Source organism: Thamnophis sirtalis, unplaced genomic scaffold, assembly GCF_051295495.1.
Source record: "Thamnophis sirtalis isolate CommonGarterSnake01/CBP01778 unplaced genomic scaffold, rThaSir2_p1.2 scaffold_4, whole genome shotgun sequence".
NCBI lineage: Eukaryota > Metazoa > Chordata > Lepidosauria > Squamata > Natricidae > Thamnophis > Thamnophis sirtalis.
Window position 1 is genome coordinate 47,307,690 of NW_028261384.1, and position 17,559 is coordinate 47,325,248.

General features: G+C 37.0%; 1 protein-coding gene across 1 annotated transcript in view; it reads left to right on the forward strand.

Moving 5' to 3' along the window:
• The first annotated feature begins 1,473 nt into the window (after positions 1-1,473).
• NR1D2 (nuclear receptor subfamily 1 group D member 2) overlaps positions 1,474-17,559 on the forward strand; it is a 29,176-nt gene continuing 13,090 nt past the window's right edge. The window contains exons 1-4 of the mRNA XM_014075898.2: positions 1,474-2,046; positions 13,394-13,654; positions 16,794-16,882; positions 17,240-17,384. Coding sequence (XP_013931373.2) covers positions 2,031-2,046; positions 13,394-13,654; positions 16,794-16,882; positions 17,240-17,384 — 511 coding nt within the window. The 5' untranslated portion in view covers positions 1,474-2,030. The remainder of the gene's footprint in view (positions 2,047-13,393; positions 13,655-16,793; positions 16,883-17,239; positions 17,385-17,559) is intronic.

Sequence of the window (17,559 nt, forward strand, 5' to 3'; positions counted from 1 at the left end):
CATGCTAAAAGTTTGGGGAGAGGCATCAAGCTGGCCACGCAGATCCAGTCACCCACATCCAGTCCCCCCCCCCCAAGGTCAACCATAGACCTGATGCGACCTTTAATGAAATTGAGTTTGACACCCCTACCCTAACCCAAGATCATTTATTAGTAAAGGTATTGGCTCAAAAGCACCTTTTTCGGTGCACAATTGTCTATTACTACCATTTCCAACATTACTAACACTAAGAATAGCATTAGATACGAATAGGAATGGCATAATGAAAGTTTAATACTTTTATTATATTTAACATGATGCTCATCCAGTTATCAAGAAGGATCATTTTATTATATTGGTATATTGTTTAATAAGGGTGATCAGAAAATATCCACCAAAATGATGTTCCTTTCTTAAATTGTTTTATTACATTATTATAAAATGAAAGTTATATTTTATATTATTTAGGTATAGTGTTGTTTATAGCAGAGATTTTTAACAGAAACTTTAAACCTTGAAAGATAAAAAGTTTGTATGATATTAGGTATCATTCCTACAATTAAATGTTAAAGAAAGTGAATTTGATATGCAAAGCTAATGTAGCATTAATAAAACAATTGCAAAATATTTCAGACTATTTGTTATACAATAAAGGTTTCTGTTTTAAGCTTAATGCTGTACCTATTATTTATAACAAGGAACTTTTTTCATCTAAATGTGACTTAACCATATAAAGCTTTGGGAGACACTAAATACTTCTGCAGATATTTTTTTCTAACCTCATCTAACTTATGTGGATCCAGACCATATCCATGAAAGCCTGTATGATAACACTTGTATTAGATTTTATAACAAATAGTATATCATATTTATCCTAAGGATAGAAGTTAAGACAGGTGGTTATTCCTGCCTTTTGCTATTTATGCATGGGTGAAAACTTTATGAGAAAGATAACTGTGGTCAGATAAAGTACTTAAGGACAGAAAGCTCTGTCCCAAACCAGGTGATAATTACTATAAGGCTAGTCCCAAAATTGCTTTTCCAAAAGGCAAGTGGACTTTCTTTGTTTCTTTCAGTTTTGAATAAGAGAACTGAAGAAGCTTCTTGAAGGAGAAGCGAAAGGTTTTCAAGGGAGAGTGTCAAGAAAGCCCAGTTGTCTTTTGGAAAAGCACCTTTGGGACACTCACGATTGAGAATCTCCATGGATATTTGCCATAATACTATAGTACTATAGTACTTGAGTACAAGAGGCTGGAAGCATTGGAGTTTTCTTTCTGACCCAGGAAAGAAGTCCAAAATTCAAGGAAATATCTAAGTCAGCCATCTTCTGGCGCAGGGCGGTTGGAAGGAAGAAAGAAACCGGCAAGCCTGCTTCTCTGTTCTTTTGACGCTGTTCAACATCCACAGTTCCGCCTCACCACACGGGGTTACACGTGAGAACGGCTTGTTCTTTCTAACCTCCCCTCGGCTTCCCGAGAAAAAAGGAACTGTGTCACTAGGTGAAAGACGCCCAAGCGACAACGCAGAGCGAATGAAGCGCAGGTAGAGGAAGGGACGGAAGGATGGCAGTGCAGAAGCACGTGGGTCAGCGCCGTACTCCCGCTGACTCTTCTTGCCCTGGTGTCAAGGAGAGGAGGGGGGGAGCCGCAGCAGCCCTGACAGGGAGTCAACTCAGCAAGAAACTTCCTCAGGAAGGCTCGGCGGCGGCTTCTGCGGCCACTCTTTCGTCTCCTCCTGCCTAACAGCGCACGAGGCAGCTCCACGCACAGGGCAGGAGGGTGCACCTCCCATGAGCACAGTTGCTACAGTGGTTCTTTTTGCCTCCGCACGCAGGTCGGAGGCATAGAAAAGAGACCCAGAAAGAGGCACCCTCCTGCACCGCGCGCTCCGGCAGCCCATTCGAAGCTGACACCAGAGACGCACCGGGGTGGGCTTCTTAAGCCGGTGGCTCAGGAGGCTTCCTCAAGGGCCAGCCGCAGTCCGTCCCGCTTCCTTTTCCTTAAAAACCACGGCCCTCGGCAACAGGTTCTTGTTAGAGAAGAAAGGCAGGCATGGAATTGAGTGTCGGTAAGTGGATTCTTTATTGGGACGGAACTCCGCAACCCTAAGTGCGGGAAGGCACAGGGTTTGCCCCAGGGGATAATTACAGCAAGAGAATTTGGGCAGATGGAGTTTTGTATTTTGTATTTAAGCAGCTGCTTTTATTAAGGATGGTCGTTTCGGCCAATGTCTTGGTTCTAAATGATTCGAAAGTCGCCTTATTAGTTTATTCTCGCGTTTTTGTTCCAAAAGCAAAGCGATACAGAGTAACCCCTGTGGCTTCTACACCTCTGAAGCAGGGATGATTCGAAACCGGCTCGTGAGATTTGTGCTGACTGAAAGGGCAGATCCCGGCGCAGGAATGAGAGGTTACATACTAGTGGTGTCTAGTTTGGCTATCAGTCCATTCATGAAAAAAACAAGTAATGCGGCATGGGAAAGGTGTTGGCGAGAAAAAAAAACCCTTTCTTGGACCTTGATACGAATCCAACTCTTTCTTTGGGATCGCAAGGCTACTATATTTTAGAGAGATCATTCTTGGACATTTGCTCTTGCGGGCAGGTTTGGGCTTGCTGCCGCTCCTTCTTCCTCATAGTTGCTGCCCCTGTTTCCTACTGATTGCTTCCTTTCCATCGCCTCACATGGACTGGCCAGCTGAGCCATGTGTGCCATTTTGTTTACGTTCTGTGCCAGGCGCGCCCTCATTGGCTCTGGCTTGCTGAGATGCCCAGATTGCATAATTGCGCTGGGCGGTCTTGCTGGGAGACCGTGTGGACTGACACGTGTAAGCAGCTGGAGTCCGTTGTTTTGGTGACCTACATCCAGGCGCGGCGGACAAGGGACACGTGGGGGCGGAGGCAGTGGAGACTATTCATTCAGCCACGCCCGTTGTCTCTTCTCACTCCGCCGCAAATTGGTGATTTGTACTTGGTGAATAGAAGGAGTTGCCCTGCAGACAAAGGATCCGGAGGCGACCGTTTCCGCTTGGAATTGGGAGGCATCGTGCAGCGGAATGCTTGACCGGACATCCTCAACTGCTGGACAGAGTTTAATCACTTTTGGTCTCGAAGTGATGGAGGATAGGTAGTTTTCGCTTGGTTAACTGTACATTCGCTAAGTAAATTTCATCAGTATCGTGATCAGTTGAATTTAGAAAACCATAAGCAAGGATAGGATCAGAGGGAAATATAAGATAAGTGCTGATGATGTTACCTAGTGTGGTAATGAAAGGTCTGCGAGCAAACAAACAAGCTCAGGAAGCAACAATGGAATTTTTCCATTCTTTTCTATTTTCTTTCTTCTAAATGAGCCTGTGTTATACTATATACTTATTTATATGTAGAATTTGGCAATAAGAGCTGGCACAGTGGTTAGAATGCAGTATTGCGGGCTACTTCTGCTGGATGCCAGCTACCTGCAGTTAGTAAAGATCGAATCTCATCAAACTCAAGGTTGACTCATCCTTCCATCCTTCCAAGGTCAGTAAAATGAGGATCCAGATTGTTGGGAGCAATATGCTGATTCTATAAACCACTTAGAAAGGGCTGTAAAGCACTGTGAAGCAGTAAGTGCTATTACTATATAATTAATTAGATAGGTTGTATTGGTCTACAACTCCTGTAATTTGTAGACTACAGTGAAGGAAGTTTAAATCAAGAAGTTTCTGTAACATCTGATTCTATAACTTTTGGATTGTATATTAAATTGCTACAACTTTATATATAGTGATATATAAAGTTGTAGCAATTCTATATATAATCATAAAGTTACAGAATAGCAGAATTAGAAGATACCTTGGAAGTTTTCTTATCCAACACCCCCCCCCCCCCACTTAAGCAGGAGACCATATATCATTCCAGATAAATGGCTGGCCAGTCTCTTCTTAAAACTTCTAGTAATGGAGCACCCACAACTTCTGGAGGCAGGCTGTTCCATTGATTAATTGTTCTTTCAGGAAATTTTTGCTTATTTCTAGGTTGTTCTCTCTTTGTTGATTTTCCATTCCTTGCCTTGCCCTTAGGTCCTATGGATAATAGATTGATTCCTCCGCTCCTTCTCTGTGAGAGAACCTTATATATTAAAAGATTGTTATGTTAAGTTCAGTGGCCTGTTTTCAGAGAAAACAAATGTAGATTAAAAACGGCTAAATATTTTCCTAGTTCTGGAAAAAAAAGATGGGAGATGAAGTGAACTATTTTTATTTGAAAAACAAGAAGAGTTATCAGAAATTTAAAGGAGAAAGAACATATGGGAAGCTTGATATGTCGCTGAATTTTCCTGAAAAAACTAATGCAGTTATTTCCCAACTTACCTTCATTCATTCAGTCATTCATTCACTAATTTACAGTACATATATGGGCCTCCTATGTCATAATGATTCCAGAAATTTCACAACAATCTATAAAACATGGTTAAAAACAAAAGTACCCTCTCCCCCTAGTTGCCAAATCAAACATCCTCCTAGCTCAACCCCTTCTTTAGTCTAATGCTTAGGAAAGAACCAGGTCTGCACAACCCTCGGAAGGCCAAAAGGAAGCAATATGTCATTGAGTTTACTCTTACTATAGATCTGTTTGAGCAGACATGTACAGTTACATTTTATTGAAGTGCAGTTGATGCTAAAGATACTGTCTTGAAACTTACTCAGGCTGTGTTCATGGTTTCTACTCACATTTACTCTCATGTAAATGTGTTTACCAATTTTTTGTATTTACAGTCATCCGCTTGAGAATTAGACTTATTTGAAAGCATTTTCAGTAGTTTTGGAATATCACAATTTTGCTTATATCTCCTTCTAGGACAGAAAGCATTTTCAGTTATTTGCAGTTTTTTCTTATGTGTGTCTGCCCATGTGATAGGAATCCAGTCATCACAGAGACTTCACTCTCACATGGACTATGAACTGTAGCATAACAGTAATGTAACAGTTTGGAGGAAGGTTGCAGAACAATTTTCTCTGATGACTGAGCTTACGCAATAGATAAAGTCAAGTGGTATAACATGTATAGACTCCAGAGGATTGCATAACTGAATTAGGCAGTTTGCTTAAGACTGAGAGAATTGGAATGCTTTTTTTATTTATTTATGAAAGACTGGATAGTGGAGGGAATGGTTCTCTCCCTCCCAATTCAGTAACTGTAGAAAGTACAGGTGAGTAGTGGCTGTATATAATTGCCCCAAATGTCTTGTCCCAAGTGCCTATTGTACAAGTTGATAAAATTGCAAACATAATGGAATTTTAATAGAAAAAATATATATAAGGATAAACAGTATATCTTGGAGAAATAAAATAAAGTTGAACTGAAAGGTGATATTTAGATGAGTAAAAAAGGTTTTTTAATCATATAAAAGGTAAATAGAATGTCAGTAGCAATTGTTTCTTTTGGATCTGTTTAATATGTAGTTACAAAAATGAAATACAAAGGTATAAGAAAAAGAATGTAAAAAGATTGGTGGATCAGATGGTGTCTTGTTTTGCTTCTTGTAAGGTAAATTCTTTTTGGTTAGGAAGGAATATAGTGCTGAGAAGCTCACTCTCATTCTAGTAGACTTAAAGGCAACTTATAACTCATAGAATAATCCAGAATATAGCTTCTTTATTTATTAGTTGGCAGGATTTTTCTTTATGAATTTGACTAACCATCTTGTTATTTATGCATTAAGTCTGAGTAACATATACAATACAATACAATAGCAGAATTGGACTTCCTGTGGGAGGGGCTTGTCGCCGAGGAGCTCAACGGAGCCCCTCTTAAAGTTCTGGTCTGTATATCTAATTAAGATCAATAGATATCATCCCTTTCTGGCAGAAAGGGACAGGCAGAAGCTCAGGTGTTAGGATTTATTCGTAGTTCACAGCCCTCTTCTTTTTTTTTTGGGCTGCAAACAGAGAATGGTTCCAGCGTAACTGAGCTCTTATCTCCAGCCAGTTCTTCGCAGCTGCCTTTTTGCAGCCCTAGACAGCCGACTCCCGCACTCAGGACAATGATAAATTGTTTTTAAGATAATACGAGCGGGTCGCACTTCTGTGATGTGTTTTTTTTTTTAACTATCTAAACACCAGCCTTGTTTTTCCTTTGAACTTCTCTGCGCAATTGGGATACAAAATGGCGTTTTTACTGTGTTGGTGATTGATGATGTAATTAACTGGCTTTATTTCCCCGGAGACCGCTACTTATTAATGAGCAAAATCTACAAATAATTTATTGAGAACTGGCCAGCTGAAGACACTGTTTATCTGTCTATTCTCAGATTTTATCTATAATGTCTCCCAGGTCTAAACAGGCAAAAAAATCCTCCCCCCTCGTGCTTAAAGAACTTGCTACCAAATCGCTGCCTTTGTCTCCTACGCCATCTACTGGAGATTTCTTGACACAGGAGCTTCTCTTTCAAATAATTAATGACTTTAGAAAAGAAATTCAAGAATTTGTGTTGGATTTATGCGATAAAATACATACCAAAATTGCCCAGATAAATGCGAATATGTTTGAAGTCACGTCTACTTTAACAGATTATGTTGAAGAAATGGAGACGAAATTGGAAACTTTGGAGAGGGCTAATTCTAATTTGACTTCTAATATTCAAGCTTTACAACAAGAGATTATTAATAATCAAACACAACTTACAATGATAAATTATAATACAAAGGCGTTTGCAATAAGAGTCAGAGGACTGCCTGAAAAGAAAGGAGAAAATTTGAAACAGACTTTTGTAGAAGCTTTCAGCCAAGTGGTGGGAGGCCCAGGACTTAATTTTGATTGGAATATTCGAAAAATCTATCGCCAAAATTCGCATGTAGCAGAGCAACGACAGCTTCCAAGAGACATAATTATATATTTTTTCACAAGAGAATCCAGAAATGCGATCTCACAAAAGCTTTATAATAGCAGGCTTCGAATCGATGGCCACGATTTGTTCGTCTTTAAAGATATCCCGCTTCAGATGCTGCAAGCAAGGAGAAGTTATACTTTTTTAACCCAAGAACTTAGAAATCGTCAAATAAAGTATAAATGGGAAGCTCCAGTTGGAATCACAGTTACATTTGAAAATCAAAGATTTCGTATTAATTCTGTTTCGGAAGCTCGGGACTTTTATTATAAAACTCTGAAGGCGGGGCTTCTTGACTCACTCGGAAACGCGGAAGGACAAGGTGAAGGAAAGACAAGCAGCAAGTCACTTGGCTACAAGAAGGAGGGAGCTGTTCTCCCCCTACTGGAGAGGCAGAAGAGCGGAAACTGAGGATTCAGTTATATTTTCAAAGCAGCGGGACACGTGGTTATAAGGCAGAGGGTTGCCTTTTCTTTCCGGAAGGACAGAAGAGTAAAGAATATAGACCCAGCGACGTCTTTAAAATACTTTCTAAGCTTTTGGACTGATTAAAACTTTAGGATTTCTGTTTGGTATGAAATGGTAAAGTTGTGTACTGCTACGGGACTTTTACAAGACTTATTTGAATTTCAATCCAAACTGCGCATGAAGTGTTTTCTGTGAGGAAAGCGGGGACTAAGATTTATTTGAATTGCGGTTTGGGATGAATGGAGTGTGGGGCAGAAAGGAAGGTGGAGCGGGATATTGATGAAGGGATCTTGGGATTGAACGAACTGGTATGAATTTTGGGCATATATTTTACGAATTTACATGTTTGAAGTATAATATAAAAAGCTCAGGATTTTAAAGTGAAGAGCGAGATCCTAATCTTATGCAATTTGGGCTTGGGAGGAATGGAGACGTGAAACGAAGGATAGGAAGATGAGTAGCGAAAGTATGAAGATAAATTGATTTTTGTATAAACTAATATTTGAATATAAGGTTAAGAAAGGCTATCTGGAGATTCTACAGGAAGATGGGGGTAAATATCAAAGAAGTAAGGGACGAGGACAAAATATAAATGGAATGATTTACACTGTTTGAATTTTAAGAATGATGGGAGGCTGAGCATAATGCAAAAGAGTTTTCAATTTTTTTTTATTTACTTTTTTGTTTTTGTTTTCTTTTTCGGAGTGTTCTTTTTATTTTATTTTCATTATTATTGTTAATAAGATATTTTGAAGGTGAATGGTACTGAACTGTGCCGGGTGTGTGACCTGGGAAGTCGGAGGGGGTTAGGGAAGGGGGTTCATTGGGGGTGGGTGGGTGGGTGGAGATATAGCTTCAATATATAGAACAAGAAGAATACACTTGTATACTGTTGTTCCTTATCTTTTCTTTTTATTTTTCTCTTTTTTTTTTCTTATTGCTTTTTTCTTTCCTTTTTTTTTTTGGGTGTAAGGAATAGAGAAATGCACCATAGTGAGAAGTAGAGGAAAAGAAGAGGGAGAAGTAAGGAGGGAGGAAGAGGGGAATGTAAGGAGGATGAGAGGGGAAGGAGGGTGAGGAAGGCGAGAAAGGAAGATAGGAGGGGAAAGGGAAGTAGGAGGGGTGATCGTTGGAGGGAGAAAGGAAAGTTGGAGGGGGAGAAGAAGGGGTGTGTGAAAGTGATAGGTTGGGTTTATGAGTTGTGTTTAGGTTGGGGTTTTTTTTTTTCTTACGATTATATTATTATTATTGCAAATATCCAGTATATAAGTGAATGTACAAAATTGAAAATGAAAAAATGAATAAAACATTTAATTAGCAATACAATAGCAGAATTGGAAGAGACCTTGGAGGTCTTTTAGTCCAACCCCCTGCCTAGGCAGGAAACCCTATACCATTCAGACAAATGTCTATCCAACACCTTCTTAAAGACTTACATTGTAGGGGCATTCACAACTTCTGGAGGCAAGCTGTTCCACTGATTAATTGTTCTAACTGTCAGAAAATTTCTCCTCAGTTCTAAGTTGCTTCTCTCCTTGATTAGTTTCCACCCATTGCTTCTTGTTCTACCCTGAGGTGCCTTGGAGAATAGTTTGACTCCCTCTTCTTTGTGGCAACCCTTGAGATATTGGAACACTGCTATCATGTCTCTGCTAGTCCTTTCCCCCCCCCATTAAATTAGACATATCCATTTCCTGCAACCATTCTTCATATGTTTTAGTCTCCAGTCCCCTAATCATCTTTGTTGCTCTTCTCTGCACTCGTTCTAGAGTCTCCACATCTTTTCTACATCGTGGCGACCAAAACTGAATGCAGTATTCCAAGTGTGGCCTTACCAAGGCATTATAAAGTGATATTAACACTTCACATGATCTTGATTCCATCCCTCTGTTTATGTAGCCTAGAACTCTGTTGACTTTTTTGGCCGCTGCTGCACACTGCTGGCTCATATTTAAATGGTTGTCCACTAGGACTCCAAGATCCCTCTCACATTTACTACTATTGAAGAAGGTACTGTACCTGTGCAGAACATGAAACAATTTAGAACATAACAATACAGACTACAGATAATGCTCAACTTATGACCAGAATTGAGACCAGAATTTTCATTGCTAAACAAAGCAAGTGAGCTGCTTCTGATTTTATTACCTTTATTTGCTATGTTTATTAAGCAAATCACTGCAGTTGTTAAAGGAATCATGTGGTTATTAAGAAAATCCAACTTCCAAAGTATTGACTTTGCTTATCAGAAGCTGGTTGGCAATGTTTGCAAGTGGCAATCATTCCAATAGATGCTGCCACCATCATAAATAGCTGTTGCGAAGCACCCAAAATTTGATCACCTAATTGGGATTGTGCTGCAAATGGTCAAAAATATGACCGATTCTAAGTCACTTTTTTCAGTGCCATTATAACTTCAAATGATCACCAAATGAATGCAAGTTGAGGACTACTATATGGAAAACACACATCTGGAGGAAAATCATTAACACCACCAAAACAGATGTCCTACAAGGAGTCCTTTAACTATTTTGCTCAAGGTTGGGGTGGGGGTGGGAATCTAATTTGAAAACACTTTGTCTTGCTTTTTTCTTGAATTAATTATGTTTCTCCTTGTAAGGCTATTTAATCACTTCAGTTTTCTGAACATCACTGTGATAATAATTTAAAAAGAATTGCACCATATGGGGTGCAAAGACTCAGTGGTTAAAGACACTGAACTTGTCATCTGGAAAGCTGATAGCCTGGGTTCCAGACCAGAGTACTGTGCAATGGCATGAGCTCCCAATACTTGCCCCATTCCTTCTCATCTAACAATTCAAAAGCATGCAAATGCAAGTAGATAAATAGGTACCATTTTGGTGGGAAGGTATGTGCTTTGATACATAATCATGCTGGCCACATAACCATAGAGATATCTTTAGATAATGCTGGCTCCCTTGGCTAAGAAACAGAGAGGATCACTTAGCCCTAAAGTAAGACATAACTTCATCTTTACCTTTTACTTTATGTTATCTACAAAATATGTGTGTACTTATTTTTATGTGCCATCCATATAAACTAATACTTTACAATAGAAAAGAATAGCAGAGGATGGATTATTCTGGCCATTTTATTTGTGTTTCTTCTTCTATAATATTTTCTAAAGTGAAATTTGTCATGTTGCTACAAACAGAACTATTAAACCATTATCATTAAACTGAAGAATTTGTAAATACGTAAATAATCTTGGAGTTTTTTCTTTCCATTGTATTTCATAGGTGAATAAGCAAGGTTATTTCTAGTTGCCATTTTTCCTCACTATCTAATTACGATAATTTGATGTCAGCATTATTGCTTATGAATATCAAATAGCAGTTCTTTCACAGTTGATGTGCATTTACTATGAAAATGTTTACTACTTTTCCTCAATGCTCTTTTTTATTTACTTATGTATTAAGCAAAGATTGCTGAGCCTCTTGAGATTCCAAGTTATTTATAGGTTTTAACAAGTTGACATTGGAGTACATTACAATGATTTTCTGTGAAGAGATGGCTTATAGCCATCAGTAAGTAGGCTCTAAATCATAATAATTATATTCCTCTATATTCTTATCTTCTAGTCCAATTTTTAAGGGTACTTTAAGTAGTACTTACATATGATTAATTATGCTAAGTGAACATGGTTTTACATGTCCAAAGTTGGCATATTATTGAAATTCTGAAATATGATTAGATGAGAATTGTGTTAAAGAAATGTGACAGATTTTTTTAAAAGAATACTAGATTGAGAATAAATAAGAGTCAGGTAAATATTAGAATTAAAATGGCAATACAATTTACTCAAAATTAAAGCCATTTTTTCTAAAAAGATCTGATACATTTGTTTTATTTCTCATTTTATATGATAAACCATGTACATAGATTTGCACGTACACATAAGCTACTAGAAAATTGGTAGAAAATTCTGGAAATACATAATGGTATATGCAACTTTATTTTGTATATAAAAACAGCATAAAATGTTAAGTGCATTGGTATCAGAATTCTGTTTCAGGTTAAATGAAAAACTTGTTTTTGTAAAATAGAGTGCATGTTTACTATTTGATAGCGTATCCTTGATTTTTTTTTTTTTTTTCAATGGAATGGAAATAATATTCCTCTTTAAAAATGTATATTGCTTGGCACAAAACACTAATAATAGATGCCTCACCAATGTACCATATTATCATTCCCTGGTTTTGTAATTTCATTCTCAAAACCTGTTATTCAGATGTAATTGTTATTGTAGTCTGATGATGTATGAAATCAGCACACATCTGGTAAGCACAAAGGTTAAGACACTGTTCTGCAAATTTAGAAATCATTCTTTGTGTATGGTTCTTATTAATATTATTTGAAATGATTCTCCCTCTGAGGATCTTTTGTGAAGGGTATTTGAAATAGAGTATCAGTGGGAGACTTATTGAGGCTGGGGTCTTATTCATGGTTCTGTCTTACTAAACCTTTAAAAGTGCTCTGGAATTATTATTATTTTTTATTTTACTTTTATACATAAATAACCGTGTTGTAAGACTAAAACTGCAAAAACATTTATAGTATCACTTATATTTAATTCTTGATTCTTACTTCTAGTTAAACTATATTTAATGTTCTGCAGGGGGCAGGGGAATTTTGGGTTCTTATTGTTTTAAGATGACACTACCTGACACATTGCACTATTCCATTATGCAACTCCATTTCTCTATTTTATTTGTAATGCAATAAAAGTAACCCATTTTTCCCTTCCTAATGCTTTTCATATTAATGCCATTGTTTGGTGCTATTAAAGTCTGAGTTAAGTAATTTCATAAAGAGTATAAAAACATCATAGATCACCAGAGACATCAAGACAAGTTAATCTGTTAAATGAAAACTCAATTGGATCCAATCTGCATGATAAATTGTAGTTTAATGATAGTCACTATGTGATGATTATGGCATTATGGAGTGCTTTAAAAAAAACTACCTACAATTGTGTTTATGGACTTAAATGCATGTCTTCCTTATTTTCCTATTTTATGCTGACTATTAGAGAGCACACAAATCAAATCATTGAAAGTCATTTAATATTGGGTCACATCTAAGAGAGAATGTTAATCTGTATTTTTCCTGCAAAACGCTATTAATGTAAATTCTTAAATTGCACTTTCCAAATTCTTCTCATTATGAACTGTGATAATTTGGCTCATTTCCAGAGCATACTTAAAGTAATTATCCTATAGTTTTTGGACACCCTACTAAATCCTTTTTTTTAAAATACGGAAATAGTAATATCATACATCTGATCAATCATTTATAGATGCAATTCTAATGCCCATGTTAAACAATTGCATTGGTGACTTGCATTTCATGTTTGTCTTGAACACAACAGCATTTGTTTCAATATCACTCTTATACATGTCACTGTCTTTCCCATATAAATATCTAAAATATTTCTTTTAGCATTCCTTAATTCAATTTAATCTCACATCACTTTAATTACTTTTATTTTTAATTTCATTCACTGAAGGATCCTTTGGCCTTTTTCACCTCCTTCCAAAGTAATTTCTTATTTCTACCAAGGCCAGGTGCAATATTTGGACTGTTGTAAATTTGTATCATTCAACATGTATAAATTTTTTTAATACATTCTAGGAATTACTCTTCCAGTCGTCGTATAACTTGGAAAACTTGCAAAATGATTCTCTAGGCTATTTTTTTAATGTTCATTGCTGCTGAAAGCTATTCTGTAAATTTATAAAGTTTATTGACTTTGTGTCTTAATATCTTACTATGCTTGCTATCTAATAGATATGAAAATCAAATTTGCAATATTTTGGATTCACCACTGACTGTATTCTTGTGTCTTTAAAAACAAAAGCAACTTAAACGCCATTTGTTTTTCTCTGAGCACATTCTCTTGGTTAGGGCAATATAATTAAATTTGAATCTTGGGCTTCAGATGATGAAGTAGATACTGTTTTCTGAAAATCAAAAGGAATTTCGAATAATGTTATAAGAAGAGGGGATGCTGACCTCTGACTAGAGATAATGGTTGTACTTCTATGTTCTTTTCCAGGAAGTGTAATTGCTTATATAAGCTCTTCAAGCTCTGCATCTAGCCCAGCTTCCTGTCACAGTGAAGGCTCAGACAACAGTTTTCAGTCCTCTTCTTCCCCTGTGCCACCATCACCAAACAGTTCCTCCTCTGAAGGAAGCTGCAGTAGCAAGAGTAAAGAGCACATTGATGGAAGACCAAACAGTGAACAGTTTGAGAATCACACTAAGGGAAATCAATTGAGTGGTGCCTCAGCAGCAAAAAGTCATAATGGATTTGCAAGTAAGTGCTATTAGTCTTTTTACAAAACACTCATTTTTGACATTATGTTTCTTGGTGCCTTTCATTTTTTTCTATAATTCTCAGAATTTCCTTTTTTCTTCCCATGGTTAGCTGTTACGATTAAAGTGGTATTCACTTGTTGGATAATTGAAGCTTTGTAAATGCTGTCTATATCCTGGCTTCCAGGTGCTGTCTGGATGAACAAAATTGTTAGACACACCCATGTAACATTGTAATAGCAAATGAGATTAACCAAAGGAGGAACTTGTGATATCTGATTTGATCCTTAGATTATTTACTTTTAGGTACAAGATACATTTATCTGAAGCTTGGCAGTAATGGCTTGTAGCCTGAAGTATTAAATCTTCATCACTTAATCTCTGGCTTCCATTATTCTAGTTAAACTGGAGTTCTGATGCTCAAACTGCCATACTGGCATATTACTGTTTCATAGTCAGATTGGGCCCAACAGACTATGTTGTCCCAAGGTCCATAATTGAGAAATTGAGAAATGTTTACTAAGAAATCCCAGTCAGGAAACATCCCTATTTAAAATGCATAAAGCACAGCATTTTAGAATTGAGATTTTGGAATTCTCGGATTTGCTACTGAAAAAATACACATTCAAATTGAGAAGTATGCTTTCTAGCAGACCTGATTATATATTTGTAATATCTTATTTGCTTGTCTGCAGATTCTTAAACTCTCAGTAACTGGTGACTCCTACACTGTACTGTAAGCTAAGTAGTACTGTAATTTCTGTACTACTTAGCTCGGAGATACCTGGCTTTGAATCTGGAACTTCTTAGGATTGCAGCACATTTGTTCTGAAATAGCACATTTGCTTCTGCTGGCTTCCACCCTAATAAAACTTTTATTAGATACAGTTATTTCTTATTTACACATTGCTTTGTATGGTGACCATTTGAAATTAAGAGTTAAAAAATAGCTTTGCAACCAATCCCCACACTTATGCCATCACATCTGTCTGTGGTCTCATGATCACCATTCAGGCACTTTGCATCTGCCACACAATTACAACCATTATAGCTGTTGCAGTCATGTGATTGCCATTTGCAAACTTCACAATCGGTTTCCAATAAGCAGAAGTGCTGATTTTTCACTTTGAGTTGTTGCCAGTCCAGTTGTGATTGGTAAGGCAAGACTACCTGAAAGTACTAAGAACATGCCACAGAACTCAACAATGATACTTCAGTACAATATTTTTATGACTATTTTGTTTCCACTTTTGAAATGTTAAAATATGTGTTATATTTTATTATTTATTTATTTAAAATATTTATTGGCTTAGGACCTGGATACCTACGGGACCGCCTCCTGCCACATACCTCCCAACGACCTATAAGATCACACAGATTGGGCCTCCTCTGGGTACCGTCGACCGGGCAATGCCGGTTGGCGACTACTCGGGGGAGGTCTTTCTCTGTAGCTGCTCCGGCCCTGTGGAATGATCTCCCCGCAGAGATCCGGACCCTTCCCACCCTCTCGGCCTTCCGTAAGGCCATTAAAACCTGGCTGTTCCAGCAGGCCTGGGGCTGTTGACCCCAAAATATGGTCCAGCCCCACTTGGAATGGAGTACATGGTGTGTTTTTAAATCTATCTTTTCTTTCTTCTATTCTTTTTGATTTATTGTATTGTTAGCCGCCCGGAGTCCTTCGGGATTGGGCGGCATACAAATGCTATTAAACTTTGAAACTTTGAAACTTATTTAGCTGCCAATCCTATAACCAATTCATTATTAGTGGTGTCAGGAATATTAGTGAAAGCACTGAATTTTCCTTTCTGAAGAGTACCTGAATACCCATTGTAAAAAAAAATCATTTAAATGAACATCTCTTTTTCTGATTATTCAAGTTTTGCCAACTTTAATAATAACTTATTAATTTATTACTTTTTGCAGGGTTCCTAATAATTCAATCTCAGAAAACAACTTTACCTGGTTTATTACCCAAATAATTAAATTCAATGATCAAAAGTGGAATTGTTGATTCCCTAAACCTTTGTTACTTGGAACCTCTTGCAACATATTAATAAGTGATGATATTTTATCAATTCATAAATCAGCATCAGATAGCCTTTAATTTTTTTTTGTTTCAATCCATCACTTGCTGAAACATTTGTGTTTATTTGATAAACTATTGCCTTGTTTCTGAACAAAGAAATTTTCAGATGGCATTCAAATCTAATACATCTGTGCCAATGGTGAAATTCATTTTTTTTTACTATGGGTTCTGGTGGCATGGCTTAGTGGGCATGGCAGGGGAAGGATAGTGCAAAATCTCCATTCTCACCCCACTTCAGGGGAAGGATACTGCAAAATCCTCATTCTGTCCCCACTCCAGAGGAAGGATATTGCAAAATCTCCATTCCCACCACACTCTGGGGCCAGCCAGAGGTAGTGTTTGCCAGTTCGCTGAATTACTCAAAATTTCCACTACAGAACCTGTCAGAAGCCGCTGAATTTTATCCCTGATCTATGCTATTATTGTACTCACAATTTACCTGATATGGAGTAACATAGAGCAGTTACATAGAGCATATGCATCAGTTTTTATTTGTCCTAAACAAGTTTTTATTCACTGAGTATTAGTTAATAATTTACACAGTAAATTGTGTAAGTTGTGTATTTTAATATTGTTTGTATTGTCTTATTTATCCCCTCCCCTGTTTTATTGTGAGCTGCCCGGAGTCCTTCGGGAGTGGGCGGCATACAAAACCAATGAACGAACGAACGAACGAACAACAGATTTAACAGCAAGATACATTTCACCTTAAAATTTTGGATGCAATTTGGAGGGCATGTTTGGCAATAAGTTCAAACTCATCAGCAGTTTCAATGAAATGGGGCATAGGAGTTTTTCAAAGGGACTCTGCACAGATTTCTTAGGAGTGTTTTTTTCCCTAGAATGACACATTAAATTTAAAAACTATACAGCTTAATTTTTTCCTGACTTCTTTACTAAAATATTTTTATTGTTCTTTGAGATGTGTATAATAATGATCTGAGAAGGCAGGTGCACAGCATTATATTCCTTTACATTACATTACATAACAATAAATCTATCCGTACTTCATTTGCCATGTTACTACTGAGCTTTCATACTGTTGCATTTTTAGAATTTAATGGCATGGTCTTGCTGTGTAAAGTCTGTGGAGATGTTGCTTCAGGATTTCACTATGGGGTCCATGCCTGTGAAGGCTGCAAGGTAATTTTTCTAATATAAATGGCTTAAGGTAGCAATGAATGGATATGAATTTAGGAATGAGTATAATTATTGCTGACTGTCTGAAATATAGTGTATGTTTTATTTGCAAAATTGCCAAATTTAAAATATTTTCATTTTCTACTAAATAAGTACCTTCAGCAAAGCTAGAGGTAATATTCTTTAAAGTTTAAGAAGAATATTCTGTGTGTGTTTTGTTCCATGGTTTTTAATCACAACAAAAATTCATAAATCTTATTTTCAAGATTAAACATCCAAGATTGTATTCATATGATATAATTGGAAGCTTCTTCACACAAAAAAAAACAACAACCCTAAAATAGTTGCTTATTTTTTCAGGGTTTCTTTAGGAGAAGCATTCAGCAAAATATTCAATATAAGAAGTGCCTGAAGAATAACAACTGCTCTATAATGAGAATGAATAGAAACAGGTGTCAGCAGTGCCGATTCAAAAAATGCTTGTCAGTAGGAATGTCAAGAGATGGTATGTTTCTATATTGAGCAGTGACCTTCAAAAGGTGAATTATTGTACGTTTTGTGTTTAATTCAAATGGACATTTTATAAAAATGGTAATGAAGTAGAGGTTAACATTGTGCTCTGCTTCCAATCACACTGTAACCATAAAGTCACAAGTATGGAAATGATGCTAGAACATGAA